The sequence below is a fragment of the Ailuropoda melanoleuca genome, chromosome 13, assembly GCF_002007445.2.
Source record: "Ailuropoda melanoleuca isolate Jingjing chromosome 13, ASM200744v2, whole genome shotgun sequence".
NCBI lineage: Eukaryota > Metazoa > Chordata > Mammalia > Carnivora > Ursidae > Ailuropoda > Ailuropoda melanoleuca.
In genome coordinates, this window is record NC_048230.1 from 78,857,689 (window position 1) to 78,881,366 (window position 23,678).

The 23,678-nt window shown below is 38.5% G+C and overlaps 1 protein-coding gene across 1 annotated transcript in view; it reads left to right on the plus strand.

Annotated features, from left to right (window-relative positions):
- PLCB1 (phospholipase C beta 1) overlaps positions 1 to 23,678 on the plus strand; it is a 686,722-nt gene that overhangs the window by 498,122 nt on the left and 164,922 nt on the right. The window contains 2 exon segments of the mRNA XM_034640285.1: positions 7,531 to 7,677; positions 17,598 to 17,755. Coding sequence (XP_034496176.1) covers positions 7,531 to 7,677; positions 17,598 to 17,755 — 305 coding nt within the window.

Below are 23,678 nucleotides of genomic sequence, written 5' to 3' on the forward strand. Positions count from 1 at the left end.
CCATCACAGAAGATAAAAATAAACCCACACCAGAGTACAGCATTGCAAAATTTCGGGAAACTGGGACTGAATAAGATGCTAAAAATTTCCAGAAAGAGAAAATAAACAATTTTTTTAAACAGGCCACATATCTGTTTTAAGGATGGTGAATCTGTAAGTCTTGAAACCTCTTAATAGGCACACTAGAAGCTAAAAGACAATGAAGCAAATTTTCCTACAAAAATTTAAAAGAAAATTTTTTCCAGCTTAGAATATTATACCCAGCTAAACTAGCAATCAAGGATGCCAGTGTCATGAAGCCATGTTAGACATACAAGTCTCAAAAAATTTCACAGTCATGAACCCGTTCTCAGGAATGTACTGACATATGTGCTGCCACTAAAATGAAAAGACTAATCATGAAAGAAGAAGACATGGTATACAAAAAATAGAAGAGATTCAACAAAGAGAAGTGAAAGAAATGGAAGTTGATCAATCTAGATTGGAGTAGGTCATTAGACTCCAAAAAAGACTTCTTCAAGAAAGTGAAACTGGGAGAACATGTGTTCTGTTTGAACATTTTGCAAAGAGATTTAGATAACTGGTGGAGCACTTGAAGTTGGATTTGAGATATGTGCAAAGAAATTAAGCAAATGACAAAACAAGACAATTATCAACTACAGGGAAAATTTTAAATTGTGCATGGAAAGAAGAATAATTGTCGGTTTACTATGTGACTCAGCCCTGAATAGAATACACAGTCATGATAATATAAGCACTGAATACAGATCTAACTAAATTACAATGTAACTATCTCAGAAGGATGGGAAGAATGTGTACATATGCTGTGGGGTGGAGAGAAGAAAGAGCAATATCCTCATCTCCCATGATGGGAAGTCAAAAAATAGTACAACAAACATATTATTTTGAGATGTAGGGGTAAATAACAAGAGCATCAACTAAAATATTTGGAAGCATTTGCTTCTAATCAAGGGGAAATGAGGGTGCTTGTTTCTACTATCCATCATAGTAGAATTGGTTCTGGACAGCATGAAAGAGGTCTAAATTTAGAAAACAACCCTTATGTATTGCTTGTGGACCATACTATTATCCTCTAGACATCTCCTGCATTCGTGTCTGTACATCAGAAGCAAATCAGTTGGGTGGCTTCTTAACTGTACCTTTGCCCCTCCACCAACTGGCCACACTCAGCCTCTCCTTACTCCTTCCTTCCAAATTCAGTCCATTAACAATTAAAATTAAAATTAAAAGCCAATTCCCCTCTATTTTCAGCCAGACTTCGGCAGCAGAATGGTAAAAGAGAAAATGGAGCAGAACTGGACCAAAATGAGTTGGACCAGAAGGTTCTTATGTGGCCAACATGAAATTAGTGACTTTGTCTGCTAAATGGGACTCCAAACTCTTTAGCTACATGTACATTAGGACATTACCCTAACTGAATAGAAACCTGAACTGCACATCAAAGGGCATCAAAAAAAGAATTGTATATGCTATGTTTTTTAAGTCTTGAAGGTCAGGACACTGATGGACACATCCTCGTTATTCTTAACCTCTGGCACACAGAGTTGGGCCCTCACTAAAAATGTGCTCATTAATAACCACCACCAAGGGTGCCCCAACCAGCTTCAGGGTAAAGTCAAGATTTCTTGTTCTTCCCAGAGAGACTTGATCTGAAACATCTTTTCTTAGATGCCTGGAACAGGAGTTCAAGGGAGAAAGTTCTGTTGATCTAGCTTTCTAGAAGCCAGTAGATAAAGGAGTCAGGACCTGAGAAGGTGAGAGAACCAGTCCACCAAGCTCTTGATAGACCATTCTTCTGTTCTAGTCTCCAGAGCTCCCTTTTGTGGACACAGATTCTCCTTACTCTTAATTGTTCCCAAAAGCCATGGGATGGCCCCAGGTTTAGAGAAGGTATCAGAGTAGCTCGTACCTCGTAAATATACAAGAGCCTTTGCGTGCCCTTGTAAACATGAAATAAATCCATCTGAGGGTCACTGGACACACCACATGGTTTTAAAGCATCCCTGGAAGGTCTCATTTTGTCACAATAGAATTTCAAATTTCTGTCTTCCCGACATGCTCAGGAGGACCCCAGAGGAGCCTCAGTCATTATCTGCCCCATGGGAAGGAGGGAGGCAGAAGGAGGCGGAGGTACCGTTGCTGGCCATGACATTTGTGCAACACTCCATGACAGTTTCTTTGCAGCAAAGATATTGCTGAAGAATTATGAGACATATGAATGGCCCTTGGGGACCATCACTTTGTCATGCCACTTGCCTCTTTTATCTCTTTCAAGATCGTTTCTCCCCACTGAAGTCAGATCTTTCCACTCTTGCCTCACTGGTTTCCTTTTTCATTGAACACCAGAACTCTGAACAGAAAAGTTTCATAGAGCAGCGTTTTCCTATTCCTTAAGGGAGTTCTATTTTTCCTACTTTAGTAGGTGCCATTATATGAGTAACATGTCCAGTTAGAAAAGTACCAATCTTCTATTAAAAAAATATGTAAGGGGCTTTATTCGTAGCCTTTGTAAGCTGGCCTTATTCTTTTGGACTTCTCTTCTTGATTTTATTCTAGAAAATTGAAGCATTGCTTTTAGTTGTGGTTTGATGTTTCCTAATATCATCCTAATATGGGACAGTTTGTTTTAATTTAGCTAATAATCATCCCTAATACATTAAACTACTTGAACTCACTGAAGTTTAGAGGAAGAAGGACTTAAGAGCCCGTATAGTTTACCCAGCCTGTGGTTGAGGAATTTGTCCCTGATCAGTTACTGCTGACAGATAAGTAAGCTAGATTTATTGTTCTGTTGCTAATTTGTTTAGAAAAGCAATGTTTCCTATCTTAATTCTCAAGGTTTTTCATTTTTCTATGCTCCTCAGTGGACCAGGAAAAAAAAATTGTAAGCAGTTTTGCAAAAACAGTACAAGGTTGATGGAGAAAGAAGGACTGATACATTTAAATCAACAGCAACAGAAATAATCCAGCTCTAGGTTATATACAACAAAGGAAAAACCTGTAAGAATCTGCTTTCTGTCCCAAAGCCAGTCAGAACTATTTTTTAAGCTAATTCATTATGCCAAAAAAATCTGCATTTTTGCAAATGTACTTCCGAGCCTCATGACTTATAAGCCTACTACTCCTTATCCTTACTGTTTCATTGGCTTTTCTTGACTTTGACATATCTCTGCCTAGTCATTTGATGCATCAGAAGTCTTGCACATCGACTCCTTTTTTAGCAAAGCCAAGCTTTGGGGTTGAAAAGTTGCTCCCAGGTGTCTGCTTACCAGCAGTCTGCAATCATATTCTGAACTCTCCTCAAAACTCTTGCATTGTGTTCTTATTCAAAGTTAGGTAAATTCCTTCACTGGGGATTTTTTAATTATTCAGTAAAACTAATTATAAATAGTCCTCACAGATACTGACTCACTCAACTCTTTTTTTACTGATTTTAATCTAAACTAAAAAAAAAAATTATGTTAAAATCAACTCCTATGAAATAGTAGAGAAGATAACCAAAGGTTATGTTTAATTGATCTATAGAACATTAACCAGTTTTATATTCAATTTAACAATGTTTTTATACATTTGGGTTTTTTTTTGTTTTGGGTGATGTGCTGACAACACATGTGTATGCCTTAGTGTCTCATAGCTCTCTTTGAAATAGCTTTGTCATCATCCTGCTTTTCTCATTAATGAATTAAATGAAACTTTGACATGTGCTCTTAGGCATATTGTAAAGTATAACTTGACCTTAATTATAATATCCTCATTTGAAAATAACAAATATATAGCTTATATCCCCCCACTTCTCTGTCCTGCACCCATGAAACACAACAAAATTAATCATAAGCATGGCTCAGAATTTTTCTCAACATAAATCCCCAGAAGGCCCTAGACACAATAAATGGGCATCGATGCTAAAGTTTAAATTAGTCATCCTCACCAAAACACTTGGTGTGTTTTGTTTTAATCTCTAAAGTTGCTGATCGGACCAAAAGATATTTATTCCTGCAAGATAATAGACATGACAGCCTGAGAGTCACCAGCGCCGTAAAAACAGTTGGTTTAGTCCCACAATATTTTATTGCTGTCATTTCTATGCCTTCAGAAGGAGTATACACTTGTGAGTTTTCCACAATCCACAGCTCCGTGGGGTGCACATTATTCCATCAGTCACATTACTTTTTCTTTGCTGGCCCTTAAAGACACTTGCCTTGACTGCCTGTCCTCTGAGAAGTAACTGGAGTTAGAGACGGAGCTGTATGAAATTGTCATCTGCATAGGTTAAAAATGCCAAAATTAGCAATTTCATCTGACCTGATCAAAGAATCAAAATGATGCTATCCTTGTTGATCTTCCAGTTTGAAATGAATTTATTTCCTATTTTGAATCACTAATCAGCCAAAAAAAAAAAAAAAAAAAGGACTGATTTAACACCCACAGTACACAAAGCATTGTGGTAGATTCCAGGGATGACAAAGATATAAATGCACACCCTCCTTTGGAGGAGCTCATGCCTGGTTTCCAAGGCGTGAATGATCTTATTTTCTGTTGATTGTGCGCTCTATGAAGGCAGAGGCCGTGCTTCACTCTGCTTTATTGTTCTGTGTACTTATCACATGGCAGATGTTCAATAAATCTTTGTTGAACAAGAAGGTAGCGAAGTGGACGGTAATGAGAGAAGAAAGAAGGAAGGGGGGGGGAGGAATGGGCACTAGTTTGAGAAGCTGCCAAGATGGACGGGTCACAGAAAAAAGGAAGAACATGAAGAAATTAGGTTTTTTAAAAATCATTTCTAATGCGTTTTATATTCCAAAATAGTTTTTAAAGCCATCTATTGAAATAGCTTTGACTGTAAGTGGCATTGATTTGGATTTGTTTCCGAAATGAAACCAGTCTGAAAGGATATATGCATTTCACCATAACCGACTTTGAAAAAAAGGCTTTGAGCTCAGTCCCCGAAGTGTTCTCATCAATGGTACCATGTTCGGAACAATCACTTTGTTAGGTGATGGTGATTTGGAGGTACAAACTATAGCGTCTCTTAAATATTCATACAAACAGGGGCACTTGGTGGGCTCCATCACTGGAGCATGCAGCTCTTGATCTCAGGGTTATGAGTTTGAGCCCCACGTTGGATATAGAGATTACTTAAAAATAAAATCTTAAAAAAAAAAATTCACACAAACATAACCGTACGAGGGCCTTCATGTATTTATTTCTTATTTTTTTTTAAAGATTTTATTTATTTATTCGACAGAGATAGAGACAGCAGCTAGAGAGGAAACACAAGCAGGGGTAGAGGGAAAGGAAGAAGCAGGCTCATAGCAGAGGAGCCTGACATGGGGTCGATCCCATAATACCGGGATCACGCCCTGAGCCGAAGGCAGACGCTTAACTGCTGTGCCACCCAGGCGTCCGTTATTTCTTATTTCTAATGCACGAGACCTTCTTAACACTTTTTCATTTTGTCATTATTAAAATTATCAAGGTATATGTTAGGGCTGATTTTTAAGAAGTTCAGAGTCAAATTATTATTCCTATTTCAGTCAGTTTAGGAAGATTTTTCTTTTTCTAAAACCCAGCTCCACTCATCAAGAGCCAATGACCAATTTTTTTTTAATTTTCTTATTCCTGGAAAATATTAAAGGCAATTTAGCTATGATGTTTCCAGAATTGGGAAAAATATTCATCAGTTACTTTGAGAAACTTACTGGATGTAAAAAGATTTACAGGGGCGCCTGCGTGGCTCAGTCAGTTGTGTCAGACTCTTGATTTTGGCTTGGGTTATAATCTTGGGGTCTCAGGATTAAGCCCCACGTCATGCTCCACACTCAGCAGAGAGTCTGCCTCTCTCCCTGTCCCTCTTGCTCTGCCCCTCCCCTCTCTCTCTGTCAAATAAATAAATAAATAAATAAATAAATAAAAGATGTATACTGTGGTAAATAGTCAATACTAGCTTTGGCCCTTGCAGATGGCATACCTCTTATCATTCAAGAGTAATCTTCAATAAAAATTAGAATTATTATATATCATGTTTTTACCTTCAAGTTTGGTATAGAGGTGAAGAGGAGGAAAAAACATTGATGAAAGAGTAACTTGCTAGAACTTTAACAGAAAGCAACTTGGTTATGTATACTAAAAACCTTATAAGTCTGTGTTGTCTTTGAACCAGCTGTTCTATTCCTGGGAATTCATCCTAAGGAAATAATTAAGAGTTTGAACAAAAACTTAACCATCAAAGTATTCAGTACAATGTCATTTATACTAGTGAAAAATTAGAAACAACTTTAATGTCTAATGGTAATGGAATATTACTTAGTTGTGCTATGGTCACATATCTTATACATATGAGATACAAATATTATAGGTTACATGGCAATTTTTATCATATATTGTTCTGCTAATACAAAGGTTACTAATCTAATTATGGTTAATCTAATAAAGTTACTAAATGATTGCACCTTCATGAAAGAATTACACACACATACCCATTTTTTTTTCCTGGAAGCATACACACCAAGATTGTAACAGTACCTAGGTCTGAAGATAGAGTTGGGCATGTTTAGAAAAGTTTTAGTTTTCCTTTCTGTTCATCTCATTGCCTAATTTTTTGAACATATATCACTATTATGTTAATCCAAAACTGTTTCAACAAGAAGAAAGAAATGCTACCCTACAATGTTTACAAGTAACATCTCCACTGCTCACAAATGTGCTGGGGGTTTTGAGGCTCTGATTGTTAAGGATGAAGAAACAAACTGTGGTAACGGATCAAAATAGTGAGGTTGGCCTCTCTGGGCATTCCATAAAGATTACTGTGATAAAGATAAAGGATTATCTCAATATTTAGCATTAGTCACTTCAGAAAGGTTACAACAAAAGCAAAAATTCTAAGTGGGATCCAAGTAAATGAAAGTGTGAGTCATATTTCTTCCATTTGAAGTCATTCTAACTAAGAAATTTAAAGACCTCCTTGTTTATGAGCACTTGAGTTTTTATTCCTAGGACAGACTCATTTGTGGTCATCTGTAGTTTCTGTTTCAGAGAAAAAGATCGTTAATTGGAAACACTTCTGCTTCATTTTAAATAATAAAACCCCTCGTGAATAACTTTTTTTGATTATAACGGTAACATATATACATAACAGAAACTTTGGAAATTCACTCCTAATTGTATTACCCAGAGATAAGCACTAATAACATTTTGATGTCCATTCATAAAGTTGATAACCATTTTTAATTTAAAAACAAGAGATTGGTGTTTAGGTATTTAAATCTTCTGAAAGTTAATGAGGTTCATGTAAATACATTTTTCTCCATTATCTGTGGTACTGGGAGATAATTGTTCTGAAATAACATAATCCTTGACTACTATTATCTGTGTTAAAATGCAGTTGTGACTACTGTCTTCTACCTTGGATGTACCAGAGTTTTCTGGAAAAAAAAAAAGTTCAAGCATCATGATACCAGCTCCCATAGAAAGGACGCATTCACATTCTTCTTATTTCTTCATTTCCTCCAGGACAGATATCAGTGGATGGCTTTATGCGCTATCTAAGTGGAGAAGAAAATGGAGTCGTTTCGCCTGAGAAACTGGATTTGAATGAAGATATGTCTCAGCCCCTTTCTCACTATTTCATCAATTCCTCACACAACACCTACCTCACAGGTACGAATTCACAGTTCTCTGACAATGACTTTAGCCAGTCTCACCAAATTTCACCAACCTCTACTTTCTGTTGTTCAGAAGGGAAGGCGTGTTCTTTCATTTCCTGTAGGACACCTCTGAGACCTGAGCTCTGGGACCAGAGGTTCTGCCTGTAAGAGGCAGTATCACTTCTTCACAACATATCTCTTCCCCAGTTTTTAAGTCTTCTAATATGTATCACGTCTGCTATCTTTGGGCCAATGGAATTTTTGTGTAATTGAACTCCTTCAGTGGACTTCAAGCCATTGGCAATACTACCTAGTCTCTGGACTGTTTTCTTGTACAGGAAATTTCTAAAGCATATGTAACTTATGCTCAAGAGAAAAAGCTAATTTTACTCAAGTTGGAATGGGGCTTTAGACATAAACAAATTTAACCCTGAATGACAGCCTGTATTTCATTGTAAATAGGGTCATGTGGTTTGTGCTACAGGGTAGACCAGGAAACTATGAACGTAATGACAAGGGAGATCCAGGCACTGTATTTTCAAGGGTGTTGAAGACAATTTCACAGTTTCAGTTGTATGGTGGATAAGCAGTTCTTTCATCTAAATTCCTTAAGGAGATCCATTCATCCCAGTACAAATGTATGTTGTATTGGTATCACATCGGGCCTTGGCCTGGTATCCCACACTTGGTGAAAAAAGAGCTTAGAATAAAAATGGCCCTTCGACAGAGAGAGCAAAGTAGCCTCCTGACAGTGAGATTCGCAGGATGCTTCCATATAATCTGAGAGCATCTAGACAGAACCACATAGTCTGAGTTCTGGTCAGTCAAAGTGCAACTTGTATGTTCTTCATAAAAACTGGGTGGCTCTCAGGCTCCTTTCAGCCTGTTTTGTTTCAACTGACATTATCTACTGGGAGAAATGCATGCCAAAAACTAACTAGATTTCATGTTTGGTTCATCCTAAACTCTATTCTTGTCATTTCTTGTTGCTTAACAAATCACTCGAAAATTCAGTGGCATAAAACAGCCACCATATTACTTTGATCCATATTCTGTATGTCAAGAATTCAGATAGGGCACAAGAGGCGATGGCTTGTCTCTCTTTCCTGCTGTCTTGGGCTTCACCTGCCAGTTAAGTGCTTGGGGGTAATGAACACGTTGGGTGTTGCAATCATCTGGATGCTTCTCCAACATATCTGGAACTTAAGCTCAGTTAGGACTTTTGATCTTTTGCCTGTAAGAGGCTTCAGCATGTAGCTTGGGCTTCCTCATAGCATGGCAGCCCCAGGGTAGGTAGACTTCTTACGTGGCAGGTCATGGCCACAAGAACAAATGTCCCAAAGAACAAGGAGGAAGCTTAATTGCCTTAAGGTACTTCACCTCTGAAGTTCTGTGTGGTCACTTCTTTATCTGTCAAAAGAATCACAAACCTACCCGTATTCAAAGGGAGAAAACAGACCATAGTTCTCGCTGGAAGAAATGTCAAAATATTTTTAATTTTTTATCTTCTCAGGAGAATCTTTTTTTTTTTTAAGATTTTTTTATTTATTTATTAGACAGACAGCCAGCGAGAGAGGGAACACAAGCAGGGGGAGTGGGAGAGGAAGAAGCAGGCTCCCAGTGGAGGAGCCTGATGTGGGGCTCGATTCCGGGAACACTGGGATCACGCCCTGAGCCAAAGGCAGAAGCTTAACGACTGAGCCACCCAGGCGGCCGCCTCAGGAGAATCTTAATGTTATTTGTTACCATCAATCAATTTGGCATTCTGGTGAAGTCTATAGACCCTTCTAAGAGTAGTGTTAAATGCATAAAATATAATATATAGGATGAAAGAGAAGATAATTTCCAACAAAATATTTTTTATCAAATATTAAAAGAAACAAATGTGCAATAAAACAATATATATTCCTATGAGCACAATTTAAATATTATCATAAATAATATGATGTGACTATTTGCAACAATGGAACATGATAGGAAAATATCTATGATTTCTCCTGGTGGCAGAGTCGCAATTCTGCTTATAGTGTTGTGATTTGTGACCTGCATTTATAACTGAAGAGATTATTAAATTTTAAAGAGAGGTTTAAATTAAAGAAATTATCTTTTTTCTCATCCAAGTTTGAGGAGGTCGACAGAAACTCAATTAAGATCTTTCACTTGATAGCATCCTAAACAACGTAACTGTAAAGACTGGCAGATGATGGCATCTTGAATTTATCATATACTTAGGACCACAAGATTCTTAAAAATACATAAGTATATGTTCAGTTAAATTTTGGACATGGTATGTGGTTTCACCTGCCCAGAAGTCGTGCTATGCAGTAATTTTACCAGTAGTCCTTTTTAACCCCAAAAATGCCTTCCAACTGATGTGTTTACATTCATTAGTATCTATATTATTTGTCATATAATAAATGAGGCAATGGTAGCAAAATGATTGAATAATAAGACTGATTGGATATACAGTCTATTCATTTTACCTTCTCTCAGAATATATTCCCTCTTTCTGCTTATCTTTATGGATTTTTAGATTATCTTAGCTTTTTATTTAGCTTTTATTTATCCTAGCTTTTAGATTTTTAGATTAGTTTATCTTTATGGTTTTTAGATTTTATGTAAGTTCACCGACCACAGCCACTGTTCTCTTTTTGATACTCAAATTGTCTCAGCTTTGGTCAATGGGAACATTTTTTAGGCTGACTTCTTTAGTCTCTTGACATGACCCATTGACCTTTGAAAATGTCCTTGCTTTCTGGCTCATAAAGACCTTCCAGGCTCACCTTGTTCCTTTCTGCACCACCATGGAATCAGACTTTTCCCCGAATAACCTCTGGTTTCTTTAAGTGGAAAAAAAATTGTATGGGTAACAGCAGTTTGAACCCTGCACTATGGAACATTGTTTCCAGACCATTTCAGTGAAGGAAGCAAGAAAAGATACATTTGTGTCTGAACTGTGCCAGTTCACAGAACTATCTTCATTCTTATCTTCTCATTTATTTAAATTCCTGATTCTATAACTCTGCTTTCTTTATCAATCTTGATACCTATGAAATTGTACATAATTAATTCATTTACTTCACCAACAACACAGTAATAGCTCCAAGAAAATTATTCGGTATCAGTAGGAACAATAAACCTATAGAATACTATTCCTTTTTTCTCTGCAATTCCTTTTTGTTGTTTTTAACTGCGTTTCATTAAGGATTTTTAGTCCAAAGAATTTCTTCCAGAGTCACTCATTCACCCTCCCTCTGAATAACTTGGTAAGCACAGATGTGTTTGAGAATTTGGCTTCATTGTGTTGGCTTGGTTTTGGGCTGTTAGCATATCTTAATAGCTAATAGTTATCAGTAGTTAGAGAGCTTACTAGGAAGGAGAAGGGTCTGCTCTCTTTTTTGATGAAGAAAGGGCTCAAATAGCTGTCTCCAGTTTCAATACAAAGGTTTTATATCGTCACCACCTGATACACAGGATTTCTGACCAAGTAAACCGATTCTTTCTCCAATTATGCAATTTCCCATAGTATTAGAATTACCTATTTTCAAATATTCAGGTTTAAAACTATGTTATCTATGTGAAACCATATTCTAATCTTTATGTTTTTTTTAACTTGCTCGCTTTTCTGAGCCATATATTACTTTATTGAGGTTTGCATTATATAAGTTCACATTTTCACAATATCACCTTATCCCAATACCAGTCAAAATTTTTCATTTTCCTACAGGGGATTAAAAGAAGATTCCATAGAGTTAACAAAAAAATGTACATATAAATTCTAATACAGGCTCTGGATGTTTTGTCTGAAATTCTCTTCTGACTTATTGGAGAAATTTGGTTTTACTTCATACGATATTATTAGTATCCTTGCTTTTATTATAGATAAACCTAATGTAGAACTCTAATGCAGAACTCTCCCAGAGGCTTTTGGGTAAAATATGAATGGTGATGACATAGAAATTCAAACTCCCCAAAGCCAATTAAGAATATTATAAGATAAATTTATAACCAATGTATAACCCAATGGAATCCAATTAAATGTTAAAATCAATATCTAGGAAATGAGATTTTACATTTTATAGGCATTTCCAGAACAAGTAGAAAATTTTTCTGTAGAAATGTTATTTCACATAAAGGGTATTTGATGGAAAAAGGAGTTTTCCTATTTGAATGAGTTTTTTAAATGCTAGGTACAAAGGTTTGTACTTACTGCAGTATGTTTTGAATATAGGGAAAAAAAATTACTGATTCACAATCATTAAAGTTCTGATCAACCTTCTTCCCCCACAGTCACCACCCTACTTATTTTCCTGGAGCACACTGTGTATTCCTGTGTATTCCTGAGACATGCTAGTCCAGATTCAGATAAGGAGGATTTTGATATTTGGAATGTTGTCTTTCGAGCATTCAAAGGAACTATAAAAACTAAATGTACAGTATGAAAACCAATCAATTTAGCAATGTGTTATTATTATTATGTCTATTTCTTTTCTCATTATTGCCCCTTTGTTGACCATCAAGATGCCCAAAAGGAAAAATAAATAGGATCATTGAAAGAAATGCATGCACAGAATGAGTTGATTTTTAATTATGATGGTCATTTTTCTAGGGTTTTGGATAGTCTTGGCAGTACATCAAGTAGTGATTATGTTTTAAATTATTGTTTTTCCTTGAGGAATCCACCCTTATGACTCAAAACAAAATTCCTTCAGGACAGAACAGTATGCACTCATTTCAACCTATACTTTTTCAGCTCTTCATAAATCTTCCCATACTCCAATCCTTTTGGGAGATAATTGCTCCAGGTTCATGGACAAAGCAAAGTAGTATATCTCTGAATAATTAACATCCTCATTCAGCTTAGAAAAAAAAAATATATTTGAGGTTTTTGTTATCCTCTGATGAATTAAATTATCTGATTGAATATATCAAATAATTATTCAACTCCTCTTCTCACATATATGCTCTGGACTGCAAAAAAAGTTCTAGAAATAATTCAAGGCATAGTTTTTGGGTTTTGTTTTTTGTTTTTTGTTTTTTGTTTTTTTTTTTTAAAGATTTTATTTATTTATTTGACAGAGATAGAGACAGCCAGCGAGAGAGGGAACACAAAGCAGGGGGAGTGGGAGAGGAAGAAGCAGGCTCATAGCGGAGGAGCCTGATGTGGCTCGATCCCATAACGCTGGGATCACGCCCTGAGCTGAAGGCAGACGCTTAACCGCTGTGCCACCCAGGCGCCCCTCAAGGCATAGTTTTACCCTTGTCATTTATCCACTACCAACCCAGACAGAGTGTCACTCTCTGCTTTCCCATCTCTCCTATCCTTTTAACCCTTAGCATATGTAACCTTTTATAATTTAGTTTTGGTGTAAAATATACACAAACCTGTGAAAGTTAAGTGGTAGAATGGGAAGAGATCATGTTTAGCAAATAGACCACATTCAAATCTTCCTTTAAGTAAATTAACTCTTCTAAGCCTTAGTTTCTTCACTTGTGAAATGAAGGTAAATTGAGACAGCCAGAATGTTTTTGGCCATAAGTAATAGGATACTGTTACTTAATGGCTTAAATGTTAAGGAATTTATTGCCAATCACAACAAGAAGTCCAGAAGCAAAGTGGTAGAGGGTTGATTAAACCAAAAATTCACTGATGTCATCAGAGACCCAGATGCTTTCTGTCTCTTTGCTCCCTTTATGGCTGCAAGATGCTTTTGCACCATGAGCATTGCCTCCTATGAAATAAGATCCACGTGTGGCACAGGGGAAGTCCCTGTCTTGTGGCCCTTTGTATGAGTGAGGTGGCCCCCCCAACCCTACCCTGTAGCTTTTCCTTTACACTGTATTAGATATAGCCCAGAGCTACACCACACAGCAATGCTCACATTAATCAGTAACGTGGGCCACAGAACTCCTGTGCATGATTAGGAAGAATTAAGATTTACCCCAGGACTGAGGAGGGGATCCTGAAGCATATCAGAACCTTAATTAAATAGAATCTAAATAGAATTCTATTGGTGAGAAGAAAGAGAAAGAAAGGGAAGCCAAGAAGTGCGAGGTTGGGGTAAGAGTTTAAACTCCCTAGCACATGAGAACATCTCTGTTATGTGTACTTGCCTACCTACCTAGATGGGTAAGAGTAAAGAATAGGTCTCATGTCATTTTTGCATCCCCAGGAGCCCATATTTTGCCTCCCACAGAGGACATGTTTGGGAATGTGCACAGATCCTAATGGTGAGGCTTATATGATCAGTAAGGCATATGCTGAAAGTTGCTTCCCCACTTTCTCACTTAAGCCTCCTTATGGCAATTGGATCCATGTTGAAGACAGCTTCATGGTCTCTCTGGGGCAGCTGGCAGATACTGTGGTTGAGACATCAGATCATACTCATGCCCCTAGGAATGGTCAAGATGAAAAACACATCCTTTGTATTTTGGGCAGTTTCCTCAACTCTAACTGTGGAATTAGGTGACCTGAATGGCTGACACAGCACTGAAAGCAAAAGGAGAAATAGTTCCCATCTCCATTTATTGAAGGAGATACTGTTTATTGAAGAAGGCCACTGAATTAACAAATGCATAATGTTCTGGAAACTTTTTGCATAGAGGTTGAAAAGAAAATATGTAATGATAACTGTAAATACAGACAATTTCTCAGAAGCCTGTGTTAATAGAGGGGTGTTATTTTCAATTTTCTGGTCTCTTCCATCCATGGATGCCTTGGGTAATCTTAGACAAAGCACATTGAATGTAGCCAGCCAACCAAAATGAATGCAGTCAAGTGAAAAGTTGCAGAGCTATGACTTGGGGCAGTATTATGAATTAATCTGAGATGGAGCTTTGGCTCCCAAGGTCAATCGTGGACTTGGAATGTACTCCAGAGGGTATTCACAGCCAGGCAGAGGTGATGTCAGATACTAGTTTCAGAAATAACAAGGGTTGAGGGACTCATGACATATCATTAATTCCAACCCCAGGCAATCCCCTGGCCCCAGAAGCTATATTTATTGGATGTAATCAAATGGGCAGGTGGGATATAATAATGACGAGTTAGGAATGTTAGGGAAGAAAAATAAACTAGGTTTGAGGATTTAGGCAGAAAAGGAGGAAATATGGATAAATATTAATACGTATTTGGAAAAAAAATCTCCATAAATGAAGGAAAACACACAGGAAACCTAACATGCATGCCAAGGAATAGGACAATTATGGGTAAATGTGAGTTTTCCTAAAATATGCTTTCTTTGGGAGACTTCCATTTCTTATAAAGACTATTCATTTTAAGATTGAACAACAGTTGATTTTGGAAGGATTATTTTGAGCTTAGGTGATGGACAATAAACACAACATAGACACTCTGTCTCTCATCTCCCATTTTTTAGTGTTTTTTTCCTTCAGATTCCTTTGCATCTCACAAACCCAACCCCATGCCTTATGATGTCCTTAAAAACATTAACTGATCAACATTCAAAAAGTACATCAGATTCCTCTTATTCTTTGAATGATTAAAAAAGAAAAATTGCATGCAAATCCGAAGAAATGTTTCTAGAGATTTTTTGAATCTTTTATGACTGAAAACTCTAGTGTGGATTAGGTATTTATCTACGTCAATCTACCATTAAACCTTCTCTAGCTTATGAACCCATGGCAACTTCCCTACTGAACTTAGAAACACTCAACGACCAATTAATGAAATAGATTCAGAAATCGTAATGATATTGGATAGTCAGAAATACACTTAAACAATTTGCTACATAGGACACAAGAAAATCTGCTCTGCTCTTTAATAACGTACAATTTTCTGCAGGAGCTAGCATTTTTAATGAGTTAACCAAGTATTATTTGAATCCTTCACTTCCTTTAGCTAAAGTAGCCCCCCTTAAGCTTAAAAATCATGTAAATGACTATCTTTTCTCCTCGCTCTCACTGTCCCTACCCCCCCCCCTTTTTTGCTGCAGCAGAGACCTTTATTACAACAAACTTTGAGTCTATTATAAATGGCAAATTGATTATCTAGCATCAGGAACTTTCTAGATTACTTTGTCAGCATTTCTTCTTTTGCAAACACATTTGTGTGTTTAAAAGGCCCAATTTTTTCAGCAGAGAAAAGTGATTATGAAAACCTACTTAATCAGCCTTTCATGCATTTACTAGGGCTCTGTAGAACCCAAGAATGTCATCCTTTTGTTATGCTGATGTTTGGGTGTTGTGACATGCATATAAAAATAAAATTAAGCCAACAGGCTTAATCCCATTTTCTTTGTTCTGTATGTCTCCACCACACAGAGCCTGTCTATTTCAAAGTCATTTTGACAGCTTTCATCAACATGTCACTTTTTAACTATTTTAAAAATGATGGAGACTTAAAGAGTAGAAATCAGAGAAAATCTTTAATGTGGAAAACCAAAAACATCCGTTTGTGTGTTGATGGTGGGCCTGTCTCAAAGGTTATTTATTATTAATCTTTAAGAAATAACTTATTAAGAAGTGAGTACCTTCCAATAACTACTGAAATGGCATAGGAATAGTTTCGTTTCCATTCCTACTCTCAGACCTCACAAGTGCTTTGATTATTAACAATTCTTATCACTTTACTAGAGTATTTCAGTTCTGTTTACAAAAGTTTTAAGTTTTGAGAATGTGTATCTATTTTTTTTTTCTCTGTTGCTTGCTTTTGGTGTAATATCTACAAAAACCATTGCCTAATCCAGGTCACAAAGATTTACCCCTATGTTTTCTTCTAAGAGTTTCATAGTTTTATGTCTTATATTTAGGAGCTTAATCCATTTCTACTTAACTTTTTTTGTTTATGATATGAGATGGGGATCCAACTTCATTATTTTGCGTGTGGCTATTCAGTTGTCCTAGCCCTATTTGTTGAAAATATGATGCTTTCTGCAATGAATCGTCTTGGAACCTTTGTTGTAAGTCAACTGAAGATAAATGTGAAGGTTTATTTCTGTACTCTCAGTTCTATTCCATTGATCTATATGTCTGTCCTTATACCAGTAACACACTGTCTTGTAGTTTTGTAGTTAAGTTTTGAAATACGGAAATGTAGGTCCTCCAACTTTGTTCATATTTTTCAAAGTTGTTTTAGCCATTTGGGATTCTTTACATTTCCTTAGGAATTTTAGTATCAGCTTGTTAATTTATGTAAAAAGCCAACTTAGGAGTTCTGTAGGAATTGAACATGTGAAATAAATTTGGGCAGCAGTGCTATCTTAGCAATACTAAGTCTTCTGTTCCATGAACATGGGTTGTCTTTCCATTTATTTAGGTCTTCTTTAATTTTTTCAACACTGCTTTATAATTATTAGAGAATATGTTTTACACTCTTTTGGTTAAATTTAAATTTATTCCTACAAATTTATTCCACTTCTGAAAAGAAAGTGTTTCTAAGCATTTGTGCTTTGGACAAACATGACAGAAGGCTTGATTTACAACAGAGTAGCCTTAGAGACTCAGACTAAAAGACTGAGTTTTGAGTTATAACCCTGGATCTTCCACTTACCAGCTTTGGAAACTTGAGCACATGAACTCCTCTCTGCCATTTTCATTATCTGAAAATAAATATTCAAAAAATAAAGGTAGCTATACAAGAGAGGTTTTTATGAAGATTAAATGTAGTAATACATGTAAAGTCAGAAGAACTATAGCTGGTGCATGGTAAGCAGTTAGGAAACATGAGTTATTGTTATTGTTACAATGCTCTTTTCCTTCTGTTTTTCTCTTCCCTAAAACTACTGCTAGGGAGCCACAATTACATTTGGGATTATGCCACTAACCTTTGATATGTTGAGGCAGAAGGTTGACACCAACTACACAAGCTCTTGAACTCTTTGTTCTCCCATTGTTGAAAAGATTTTCTAGGAAGCCACCAATGTCTTCCTTGCTTTGTAGGATTCTAAAGATCATTTTGTTGGTGTTTTATAGCTGGCCAGTTGGCTGGAAACTCCTCTGTTGAGATGTATCGCCAAGTGCTCCTGTCTGGTTGTCGCTGTGTGGAGTTGGACTGCTGGAAGGGACGGACTGCTGAAGAGGAACCAGTCATCACCCATGGGTTCACCATGACAACTGAAATATCCTTCAAGGTAGAGTGAATGAATATTGCTAACAGAAAAAACTAGGGAGACCTGAACCCTTTTGGGTAAATCTTCCTAAGGTAGAAAATCCCAATGATTATAATTAAGTCTATAGGCTATATTAATCATCTTTGCAATATTAGAGGCTAAAATTTTGTAGTGTATTTGTGAGTAATTAGCATCACGTTGTGGGGAGCTGTGGTGTCTCAGGAAAAGCGCCTTAGGGAGGACTTATAGGATTTGGGCTTATATTAGGTGATTTGGGTGAGGGTTCAAGAAAGTAAGGTTTTGCTACAGATTGGTTACTGTCAATAAGCAGAAATAATCCTGTGATTGGGTAGCTTAATAAATCCTATCTAGGAGGTGAAATTAAAGCTGTAATTGATAAGGAGCTTCAGCCGTTCTTATTAGCTAGGGATGAGGGTGTGTTTGGTCATCTCCCTTCTCTTTCCACACAAGGCTCCATCCTACATCATAAAGGGCCTAACATTCATGCATATGGACACAGAAGCCCAAATATCCAAGTTTTGTTCATATCCCCTGAAAAGAGACAACCCCAGGAGCATGGAATCATTTGAGTGGGGGAATTCTGGGGTTCTAGGGACCCAGAGAACAATCTGGGAAGAGGATATATGGGCTATAGGGGAAATGTGTTTTTTGCTGACTCAGGCTTCTCATGTCTTTGGAAGTAAACCAGAAAAGAAGAGCCAGAGAACAACCTCTAGAGCACAAATCCCAAGGCATGAGTCCCATTACCTGTGTCACCTGGGTCTCAGGACAGAACTGGCTTTGGGTCACTAACTCTTGCCCTAACCAACCAAGGAAACAGTCCAAGTATGGGGATAGTTAAGGTAGAGTGGGGGACAAGGCCATTGAAAATGGGGCGGTCAGAGTCCTGAGAGGGCAGAATGTTGGATGAATTATATGTTAATGTCACCAATATTGATGACAAAGCTTTGGATGAAGAAGACAGTGAGGCACTTACCAAAGTCTTTGCTGAATGAGGGGAGCTCAGTAAATGGCACAAGAGAGGAAGTGGTAAAAGCTGGTTGGAGTGCCTTATGAGAATTGGAACTCAAAAGTGGCATTGGGAGCAAAAAAACCCTACTATCCAGTTTTTGGCCCCGGGGCACCTGGGATGTGAGAAAATAAACAGCTATCACTTGAGAGAGCAGCAAAAGAGAAGCAAGATACTCAAGGAACAGCCAGATTTCAATTGAGATAAATGGATTTCCTGATCAAAGGTACCATATTTGACAGTAATAAAAATGCGTTCAGAATTGATATCATTAGCACCTTAAAATATGTTCACTATGTTGTGTCTGGGAAGCTTGACTTCTCATGATTTCTTAAACTTAGGCTACAGCAGGGTAATTAGAGATATATAGCACCCTTCACTAAATTTTACAACAAAGTTTAATTAAGTGACCTTAATTCTGATCAAATCTTTACATTTATATCTGTTTCTGAAAGGGAGCACTCAAGTTCTTTTGGTTTTCCTTAATGGAAAAATCAGTGGGTTTTTGTTTCACTTCCATAGTCCCCCACTCTCCCCGCTCCTGCCATTGTTCTTTGTCAGCTATCTAAGATACCAACACCTAATCTCCTTGGGCTCTTTAAGAAAAGGCAGGGCACAGATGACCCTGATGTGGAGTGAGTGCAATTTGGGCTCATCTGGCTGTTGATGGTTGGAGATAATCGTGGGAAGGGAGATACCACATCCTGATGGAGCCATTATTGCACTAAGGGACTGAAGGCCTTATAAATTTTCCCAGTACCAGCAGGGCCCTCCCACCCCTGCTCATGGTCCCCTCAGAGTCCATATGGGGAGCAATTACAAATTCTTTAAAGATTTTATTTATTTATTTGAGAAAGAGAGAGAGCAAGCATTGGGGAAGAGCAGAGAGAGAGAGAGAAGCAGACTCCCTGCTGAGCAGGAAGCCTGACACGAAGCTTGATCTCAGGACCCAGAGATAATGACCTGAGCCGAAGACAGCTGCTTAACCAACTGAGCCTCCCAGGCGCCCCACAATTATATATTCTTGAAAATTTATAATCCTCAAGGTTCTTTGAGTTCTGGGACGGGGCGGGGGTGGATGGGTGGAGAAATAAACACCAAGAGTATTCTAGGGCCTATTTATTTTATTGGGGCATTGGCTTCTTGATCTCAGACACCAAGTCAGCTTAGAGTGACTCACCCTGTGCACTTGTCTGTACAACTGGTTCTTCCGTCACATCTGTGATCCCAGTGTCACAGACTGACTGGACATCTCTTCCTGGGCTGGGGAAGCATCACTTCTCCACCACATCCACACATTTGCAGACAGATGTAGAAACTAGAAGACTAAATTTAGCCCAGAATACTGCTTCCTCTCTCTGCCTGCCAGTGGAGGGTGGGGGTGGCCAAAGGGAGCAGGAAACTCATCTCCCCAGTGGTTGGTTTGTCCAGCCATGCTTCTTGCTAATGCACATTTGCAGGTTGGATTATTCTTGCAAAGATGTGGGTAGGTGGTGGTGGTGGCAGGCTAGGCTGGCTGTGGATAATAGAAATGCCAACCTGTTTTGTGGTCAAATAGAGAGCAGGAATTCTCTTCATCAAGCCTAGGACTGGGGTGAGGCTTAGTGGGCACCTCACATGCAGAATTAAAGGAGCCATTTGCTCTCAGTGTCATGTACATGCAGAGCTGGTACCCGAAGATGGGTGTCTCCTTACCCTTTGCCCTTAGACCCCTCCCTTGCCTAACCACAGTCCCAGCTTGCTCAGCATGCTTATCAGCACAGAGTCTGCTTTTCCAGAAACCAGTGTGTATGTGACTTTATAAGAAAGGGTAAAAAAGAGAAGTGGGGGACAAGAGCCTATGTGATCCAACCCCCCTCACCCATTACCCCTTTCCCCCTTATTCAGTTGGCTACACCTCCATTGGTCTCTGCTGTTCTTTTTTTATTTTTTTTTTAATATTTTATTTATTTATTTGAGATAGAAAGCTTGAGTGGTGGGGAGGGGTAGAGGGAAACGGAGAAGCAGACACTTTGCTGAGCAGGCACCCTGATGTGGGGCTCGATGCCAGAACCCTGAGACCCTGACCTGAGCCGAAGGCAGACACTTAACTGACTGAGCCACACAGATGCCAAAGCTCTGCTGTTTCTTGACTATGCGAGGCAGGTGCCACCTCACAGCCTTTGCACAGGTTGTGAGACTCTGCCTGGAATGTTCTTCTCCCAGGTATCTGCATGGCTCACCTCTTAACTCCTTGAAGCCTTTCTCAAGTGCTGCCTTTTCAACGAGGCCTACTGGGACCACTGTATTTAGTACTGTAAGGAGCCATCACGCCCACTCCCACACTCCCGATACACTCCCCAGCACCACTTTATTTTTTGTATTTACCAAGTGGCACTTTATCACTTCCTGCCACTCTGCTTAATTTACTTAATTATTATGTTTCTTGTTTATTCCGTCTCCTTCTACTCTTCTGCTAGCATGTAAGCACCACAAAGATAGAGATTTTTGTTTTGTTCCCTGATCTGTCCCAAGCACTTCGAAAAGAATATAATAGGTGCACAACAAATGTGTGTGTGTGTGTGTGTGTGTGTTTTAATGACTCTTCCCATCCCCAAGCAAATAGACAAATTGCAGCATAGCTTTTAATTTTAGTCTTTCTTGCCTCTGCCCATCAGATAAATGAATTTTGCCTTTCTCCATTTTCATGTGTCAAATTCCAGGTATGCTATATTGGTGGGCAGTGCAAAGACTCTCCGAACGTGTGCCAGTTTTGACTATCCCATGTATTTGGACCTGACCTTCATGGTGCAATTAGGCTGTACTCCATAGCCACAGCACATACTACAACAGCAAAATAAACTGATTACAAAAGTTCATCATTTTTATGTCCCACCATTTATCTACTCTCAATCTATGTAATCTGAAAAGCTTCTGTGCGACATATCCCCGAAAGTGAAAGTTCCTATGGGCATTTACTACCTATTTATTATATGGGCCTAAATAAAATGTTATGTTCTGAGAACGGGGACATGCTGTAATTCAGCATCTTTATGGAAGACTTTTTATTTTGCACTCTGGATTTATTTATTATTTATCTCATATCTGCTGTTCTATTTCTTTGCCTCATTGCCTTAGCCTTTCTGATGGTTATGACATAGTAATTCGCCACTTGGTCTTCATTCTGTCTGCTCCCACTCAGTCTCCTTCCTCCTCACACTGGACACCACCACCCCCCGCCCATTCCATCCCCAAATTGCTCCTTTTCCTCCCCTCAGGCAGCTCCTTTGTTACCAGCAATTGTATAAGATGGAAAAGTGGGTAATGTGATAAAATCAATGACAAAAATATATTAAATTTGAGCATGCGGTTAAATCAAGCATTTCTGAAAATAAAGCTTTGAGAAAAATAATAATTTAGGATGCAATTTAACAGCTTCGTAAATGGTCATATAAAATGGATATCCAAATACATCCTGCTGTTGTCTATCAGGGCCAAAGGATTTCAAGGGCAGTTTTTCCCAGTGGAGGTTAGTAATTGAGCCATATGGTTTATAAATTACTGAATCCTGTGTTAGAAGTCCCTGAAAACAGTTTTGGCTTAATAAGGAGCAATTGAGCAGTAAGGTACTTTCGATCCAATGCCCAGTAATGATAGCTCAGATGTGAGAACCAAACTTAAAGCTTATAATAGGTCTTCTCATCCTCAATGATCATGCACACCATGCAGATTAAAACGCCATTAAAAAAATGAAAGGTCTATGGAAGAACTTCTGAGTTTTTCAGGTGCTCCCAACTACAGTTGTTAGATGAAATCTAGTAAGTGCTTTTCTTTGGCTTTGAAGGTTCAAAAAGGTTTCCTATGCCAGTGGCTGAAGTTATGGTGGAGGTGAGGAGAGATGGACAGTGGGAGGGGGGAAAGGATGGGAGGAAAGAGAAAAGAGACTGTAGAAGTTAAGAATGCATTTCTGAGGGGCGCCTGGGTAGCGCAGTGGCTAAGCATCTGCCTTCAGCTCAGGGCGTGATCCCAGAGTTCTGGGATCTAGTCCCACATCAGGCTCCTCCGCTGGGAGCCTGCTTCTTCCTCTTCCACTCCCCCTGCTTGTGTTCCCTATCTGGCTGGCTGTCTCTCTGTCAAATAAATAAAAATAAAAATCTTAAAAAAAAAAAAAAAAGAATGCATTTCTGGAGCTGATGCCAGTGTTCGACACCAGCTCTCCCAAGGACTGGCTGGCTGCAGGAGCTTGGAGAAGCTCCCTTACCAGACCTAGCTTCTTTCTTATGAGCACAATGGAAAAGATAATAGTTCTTACCTTCTAGGGTTGTTGTAAGCATTCAGAGACCCTACTTAATACAGAGACATTGCTTAGAACAAGGTTTGGCGCACAGTGAGTGCTCTGTACATGTTAGTTATTGATATAATAATTGAATTTTTTAAAGCCACACTTTAGCTTTGTTTCTGTAAATGTAATGGTTGTGGTATTCCATGTGCAAAGAATTTTTATGAAGTCAGGATGGGACGGAGGGGTTTGAGTTAAGTCAATTGTAAGGTTGCCGTGGTAGAGACTGTAGATGTCCTGCACGTACAACCCCTGTTGTCCACTTCTAGGAAGAAACCCGGGGCCCAAACTAAACACGGCCCAGCCTCGGTTAGAGGGCCAGTGGGTGCTGAGAAGGGTGTCCGAAGTCAAGTGCAGAGGACCAGAATGCCAGAGGGAGGAAGAGGGGAGAAGTAGGAGACGCAGCCAGGAAGGCCCAGGGATCCCAGAGCCCAGCTGCTGTTCTGGCTGCTAGCATCCCAGCTGTGCGAAGAGAGAACCAGAAGCAGGGAGCTGGGAAGATGGAGGAAGGCACAAACTCCCTATGAGTCTGAGAGCAGACCTCGAAAAACACTCACATTTCATTTGCCAGAGATAAAGAGAGATAGCCCTTTGGC